Source organism: Colobus angolensis, unplaced genomic scaffold (assembly GCF_000951035.1).
Source record: "Colobus angolensis palliatus isolate OR3802 unplaced genomic scaffold, Cang.pa_1.0 Scaffold109, whole genome shotgun sequence".
Classification (NCBI taxonomy): domain Eukaryota; kingdom Metazoa; phylum Chordata; class Mammalia; order Primates; family Cercopithecidae; genus Colobus; species Colobus angolensis.
In genome coordinates this window covers 583,157-590,364 of record NW_012111919.1, presented here as the reverse complement: position 1 = coordinate 590,364, position 7,208 = coordinate 583,157, and the positions used below count along the sequence as shown (strand labels likewise).

At 42.9% G+C, this 7,208-nt stretch overlaps 1 protein-coding gene across 1 annotated transcript; it reads right to left on the bottom strand.

Annotated features, from left to right (window-relative positions):
• Positions 1-1,165: 1,165 nt before the first annotated feature.
• Positions 1,166-1,637, bottom strand: LOC105517553 (10 kDa heat shock protein, mitochondrial). Its single transcript, XM_011950107.1, has one exon. The coding sequence runs from the start codon at positions 1,603-1,605 to the stop codon at positions 1,297-1,299; it is 309 nt and encodes a 102-aa protein (XP_011805497.1). The 5' UTR covers positions 1,606-1,637; the 3' UTR covers positions 1,166-1,296.
• Between the last annotated feature and the right edge of the window lie 5,571 nt (positions 1,638-7,208).

Genomic DNA, 7,208 nt, shown 5'->3' with positions numbered 1-7,208 from the left:
CTTTCCCAGTAGAACAGTAAAGGATCTGGCATTTTGCTGATACTGGGTACTGTCTTATGATGGAAACTGAGTTATGTACTTTCCCTTGTGCATTTACAACCATACATTTAGATCTAGAGGGACCAGATGTCCTAGTTTGCTCAGGGCAATCCTGGTTTAAGTCCCTTGCCCCAGAATAATTATTAACAGTGTCCACTTTCACTGTCAAACATGTCCTGGTTTGTATAATAAATTACATGGTCACTTTCTGTATACCTATACATTCATTGGGCTATTACTGTGCCTGTCCAGGAGTTAAAAATTTTTCCATTGCTGAAAGACAAGATATGGCATCATAGGAGATGCGGAAGATGGGTCCTTCCACAGTGGATGGTGACTTAGGGGTTTGCATGACAAGCCCTGTGTCTTCACACAGCTCTTGGAGGCTTGATGAGTCTCAGTAGCTGGTGATGCCATAGGGTGGGGAAGGTCTGGGAATGCTTTTCTAAGCTTTTTCAGTTTGCCTCGTAGACCTCATTGTTCCATTAAAAGCTATAAGCCTACCAAATTCTATCACTTGCTTTTAAGGTGCCACTTAAACAGCTTACAACATTTTCAACTACATTTAAAATTCTGTTTCCCTTTTAAATACCTTTCCTGAGTACCAAATAATTATTACCAATCTAATAAATTAAACTTATAAGTATACTGAGTTTAACACTTTATTAGTTGTTTTGATGCTAAGAATAAACAATATTTCAACTTAAAATTATAAGTTTTAAGTTACACATTTTTTTTTTTTTCGAGACGGAGTCTTACTCTGTCTGTCACCCGGCCTGGAGTGCAGGGGCGCCATCTTGGCTCACTGCAACCTCTGCCTCCTGGGTTCAAGCAATTCTCCTGACTCAACCTCCCAAGTAGCTGCGATTACAGGCACCCACCACCACGCCCGGGTAGTTTTTGAATTTTTAGTCGAGATGAGGTTTCACCATGTTGGCCAGGCTGGTCTCGAACTCCTGACCTCGTGATCTGCCCTCCTCAGCCTCCCAAAGTGCTGGGATTACAGGTGTGCGCCACTGCGCCCGGCCAAGTTACACATTTTAAGTTCATTATGAGATGCTCACTCTAATAGACCAAAAATTTCTCATAGAAATAAATAAAATACCGACTATGCCCAGATTTCCTCTTTTTTTTGTCATTAGTTATCATTAGTTTATTATAAAAGAGAAATATGGAAATTATTTACATGATGAAAGATTTCAGAACTTCAGCGGAATGGGCAGTTTCATGTTGACGCCATTTCAATAGTGACTTATTTCAGTCTACGTACTTTCCAAGAATGTCACCATCTCTAAATAGGAAATAATCCTTGTCATCTAGAACTACTTTGGTGCCTCCATACTCTGGCAGAAGAACTTTATCTCCAACTTTCACGCTAACCGGTTGAATCTCTCCACCCTTTCCTTTAGAACCCGATCCAACAGCGACGACTGTTGCTTGCAATACTTTTCCTTGAGATTTTTCTGGAAGCATAATGCCTCCTTTGGTTACAGTTTCAGCAGCACTCCTTTCAACCAATACTCGGTCAAAGAGTGGAAGAAACTTTCTAAAAGCTTGTCCTGCCATGACTCCCTCCGCCTCAGACTCGTACTCTGCTCTAGTGTTCAGATTTCCTCTTAATACAAAAATGTCAACACTATGGACTTAGTTCTTTAAAAACCTTTATTTTCTTAATTCTATACCTCCTGCCATTTGTAAACTCTCACTGGGCTTTAGCTTTGAGTCTTTTCTTTTTTATTTTATTTATTTATTTTTTGAGACAGAGTCTTGCTCTGTCACCCAGGCTGGAGTGCAGTGGTGCGATTACAGCTCACTGTGGCCTCGACCTATGGGGTCAGGTGATCCTACCACCTCCGCCTCCAGAGTACCTGGGATCACAGGTGTACACCGCTGCGCCTGGCTAATTTTTGTATTTTTTTGTAGAGACTGGGTTTCCCTTTGTTGCCCAGGCTGGTCTCAAACTCCTGGGCTCAGGCAATCCACCAGCCTCCCAAAGTGCTAGGATTACAGGCATGACCCACTGCACCTGGCCTCAAGTCCTTTCTTGATGACAAGTCAACTCCTAGAGGGTGCAAGGAAGGTCTGCTTACAGCTCCACTCCAATCTCAAATTTCCAGTGCACCTGATTTTTACTTTACCACTACCTGGTCATCTACAATAACTGAATGCACAGTTATTAGTGTAATGTGTGTGTATATCAGTTCTAGCCAAGGGAGTTCTGCCTCCTTTAAAAATGTTTGAATAAATTAGATCCTTCATATTTTAAGGTTTCCTTACATTTAAAGTAACACATTCTATCCTTGTATAGCTTTTTTTAAATTGACTATTTTTTAGAAAAGTCTGATTTACAGTAGCACAGATAGTGCAGAGTTTCCACCTACTCCACACCTGGCCTCCCCTATTACTAACATCCTACATTAGCATGGCCCGTTTGTTACAATCTGAGCCAATATTGATACATTATCATTAATTAAAGTCCATGCCTATTCAGATTTCCTAAGCTTTTATGTAATGTCCCTTTTCTGATCCAGGATCTCCTCCAGGACACCACATTACATTTACCCGTCATGTCTGCTGAGGCCCAGTGGACTGTGACAGTCTCTCAGACTTCCCTTGTTTTTGATGACCTTGACAAGTTTTGAGAAGTATTGTTCAGAGATTTTATAGAATACTCTCTACTGGAATTTATCTGCTGTTTTTCTAAGGGGTTAGGTTGGTGTTAGGAGTTTTTAGAAGGAAGACCATAAAAGTCAGTTGCCATTTTCCTCACGTCACATCAAGGGTATATACTATCAAAATGACCTATTACTCATGATGTTGACTTTGATCACCCTGGCTAAAGTCCGATCTAGCTTTTAAAATTTATATGGTTCCCTTTTATGACCTAAAAGCTTCTCTTTTTACAGTATGTGACTTCTTTAAGCAACTAAGTATGGTTTGTATTGCTACACTAAGTTTTTCAGGTATTTGTTAGATGATTCTCCTAGTTAGGAATTTTTTGAAATTCAGTATCAGTTGTAAGACTTTTGGCCAGACATGGTGGCTCACACCTGTAATCCCAGCACTTTGGGAGGCCAAGGTGGGCAGATCACTTGAGGTCAGGAGTTCGAGACCAGCCTGGCCAACATGGTGAAACCCTGTCTCTACTAAAAATACAAAAAAATTACCTGGGCATGGTGGTGCAACCCTATAATCCCAGCTACCTGGGAGGCTGAGGTGGGAGGATCACTTGAACCCAGGAGGCAGAGGCTGCAATAAGCTGAGATTGCACCACTGCACTCCAGCCTGGGTAGCAGAGCGAGACTCCGTCTAAAAAAAAAAAGACTATTTAAGGGGGGCACAAAGATAGCAGTAACAAAACATATTCACATAAATACGAGCTCTTGAGGTTTTATCTGAAATCCTCTTGACACATGGGTCAAAATTTAGGCTTTAATTTAGGGCTTTACACACACACACACACACACACACACGCATTTACATGCAAACACACAAAGAGGCTCATTTTAACTACATAACCAACTTTATGAAGGCTTTGAATAACAAGTATCCATTACCTTAAAGCTATTTAAGTTCAAACTTCCAAAATCCAATCTGAAATCCTAGGGAAAAAAAACAGAGACTAACCAGGTAAAATTAATAAGGAACTGTTAAGAAAGTATAATTTATTATTTTAATGGTACCCAGAAAGCTGTTGAAACTTCTCTATTGATTTATATCATTTCAGATTATGTGAGTTTTATTGAACGGATTGATAAAGCACACATTTTTCCAACTGTGATGCATTTCAGTAGCAATAGCCTATACTGCTACCAAAACCCGCATTTTACGTAACATTTACAAAAACCTTTAGCTATTAGCTTTAGTGCAGAAACTCAAAATATTTTTTTTCCTTTTGGAGTATTTCTAGCCATGAAACTCAAGTTCTCATTGAAATCATGTATGCAATATCCAAAATTCCTGATTTCACATTCTGCATTAATTTATCATCTCAAGGGGGAAAAAAGATCACTTCACACAGAAAACAGTTGCTTACAATTATGCATATTTAAATTTCATCATCTGCTCAGTGCCTCTTGCTTTATTGGAATTTTTTCTTTTGGATACAAGGTCTGCCACTGTTACCCAGGCTGGAGTGCAGTGGCGCAATCACCACTCACTACAGCCCCGACCTTCTGGGCTCAGTCGATCCTCCCGCCTCAGTTTCCAGACTAGCTGGGACCACAGGCATGCACTATCACGCCCAGCTAATTTTTCAATTTCATAGTAGAGACAGGGTCTCCCTATGTTGCCCAAGCTGGTCTAGAACTCCTGTGCTCGAGCAATCCTCCCGCTTTGGCCTCCCAAAGTGTTGGGATTACAGGCATGAGCCACTGTGCCTCGTTTTATTGGAATTCTTGATTTTAAAATATCCTCTGGGCCAGGCGCAGTGGCTCATGCCTGTAATCTCAGCACTTTGGGAGGCTGAGGTGGGCGGATCATGAGGTCAGGAGTTCAAGACCAGCCTGCCCAACATAGTGAAATCCCATTTCTACTAAAAATACAAAAATTAGCCGGGTATGGTGGCACACGCCTGTAGTCCCAGCTACTCAGGAGGCTGAGGCAGGAGAATTGATGGAACCTGGGAGGCGGAGGTTGCAGTGAGCTGAGACCATGCCATTGCACTCCAGCCTAGTGACAGAGTGATACTCCATCTCAAAAAAAAAAAAAAAAAAAAAAAATCCTCTGAAGTTTTGCAGTCTAAGTTTACCCTGAAGGGAGTTATTGTCTTTTCATCAGTCCCCAGTGATGCCAAGTTTCAAGACACTGCAGGGGTTAATTTCAGTAAAATAGACTTCCCTTGGAGATAGTCTTTGATCCCTTTACTGCTGAGGAATCAGAGCCTCTGGAGAACAACTTCTCTTGAGGAGGACCATGGGTATTTTGAGCCCTAAAGGGAAGGAAACTTCAGTGGCAGTGCTTTGACGGCCCCTTCCCATCTTGCACTCATCTGACAGAAGGGTTCCCAGCGTGCACAGAAGAGGAAATCTGGAGGCTCCTTCACGGGTATTTTAGGACTAGCCACCACATGTGGGAATTGCTGAGACTTCTTCAAACTACAATATTCCAGCATCCAGGCTTTCTTTCTGTCTTTCTTTCTTTTTTTTGAGACGGAGTCTCACTCTGTTACTCAGACTGGAATGCAGTGGTACAATCTCGGCTCACTGCAACCTCCACCTCCCAGGTTCAAGCAATTCTCCTTCCTCAGCCTCCTGAGTAGCTGGGACTACAGGCACGTGCCACCTTGCCCGGCTAATTTTTTGTATTTTTAGTAGAGATGGGATTTCCCCATGTTAGCCAGGATGGTCTCGATCACCTGACCTCGTGATCCACCTGCCTTGGCCTCCTGAAGTACTGGGATTACAGGTGTAAGCCACTGCACCTGGTCTACAGCAGCCAGGCTTTCTATGTTCTCCAGTGTGGTGGCCTGGTGGAGGTATCTTTTTGTTTGTCTGTTTGTTTGTTTTTTTGGAGACAGAGTCTCGCTCTGTCGCCCAGGCTGGAGTGCAGTGGCGCAATCTCGGCTCACTACAAGTTCCACTTACCGGGTTCACACCATTTCCCTGCCTCAGCCTCCCAAGTAGCTGGGACTACAGGCACCCGCCACCACATCCGGCTAATTTTTTGTATTTTTAGTAAAGACAGGGTTTCACCGTGTTAGCCAGGATGCTCTTGATCTCCTGACCTCATGATCCGTCCGCCTTGGCCTCCAAAAGTGCTGGGATTATAGGCATGAGCCAATGCGTCCGGCCTGGTGGAGGTATCTTTTCTAAGTTGTGAGGATTCAAGCTTGTTCTTTGAGAAGCACTTTATAGTTTTTACTTTATGTCTGTAAATATGGTTTTGTAACTCCTCCCAAATATCTGCATGGGAGCCAGTGAAAGATTTTGCCTTTCTTTTGTAACTCTCACTTGTTCACAGAGACCTTGCTTTCATCTGGCATCATGGTTACAGGAACTCAAGATGCAATTTGGACATCCCTTCTTTAAATAAATTCAGTAGATTGGGCATCATAATGGTTTACTATGATCTGAGCAGGGATAGGCCTCCCTTCCAAACCCTTGAGCTGAAGTAACCCGCAAGTCAAGCCAGCCCAGTGGTTCTCAAGTAGGGGCAATTTCTTCCCCCAGGAGACATTTGGCAATGTTTGGACACAATTTTTGGTTGTTACAACTTGCAGGTGGCGTGGTGCTACAGGAATCTAGAGGTCAGGAATGCTGTCAAACATCCCCCAATACACAGGACAGCCACCACATCAAAGAATTATCCAACCTAAAATGTCCGTGGCAGCAAGCTTGAGAAAACCTGATCTAGCCTTAGGGTGAAACAGGATATTCAATCACTTTAGAAAACTGGATAGGAAAAATGTAAGAGGGGGAAAGAGGTAGCTCAGTCTATGATGCCTATTTTATGCAGTAAAGTGCTCTGAACTAAAACGTGCCAAGGATGGAGCTGAACCACAGCATCCCAGGCAGCAGAGAGGGGGTGAGGAAGCTGGAGGGTAGGACTCCAACAGGTCTTACCTTGTGTTTCCCCCGGGGCCTCATCCCTCCACCACCACTCTCAGGGGCTGTGTTGTGTCAGATCCTGCCACGACCACATTACAATGTGGCAGGAAACAAAAGACCACGGATGCAGAATTTAATATTAGCTTTCATCATATACTGAGACCACATGCAGAGCAAGGTTAAGCACTCACCAAATGGCATTTTGACTGTTATATCTTAATTCCTTAACTTTCAAAAGCACAGACCTTCTTTTACGCCTGGGTGTAAACTAAGACCCTCTCCGAGAATTGCCTTGTGGCCATGAGAGGAGAAGGCGCTTCTCAAAACTGAGGAAAGGGAAAGAAAACCTCATGATAATTAGCGGGGAAGGGAGGGTAAACATTATGGTTATCAGCAACATCCAAAAAGGCTATTTGAAGGGTGACAAGCTATGTATCAGGAAGGAGTCATGTTGCTTGTTCAGTAAGACATTAGGGATGTATCTTTTTTCTTAATTCCAATGTTTTACTTCAAGTGTAATGGGTATAGAAAAAAGTGCACACGATCTAAGTACACAGCTCGATAAATGTGTATAAACTGGGACTGGGCACGATGGTTCACGCCTGTAATCCCAGCACTTTG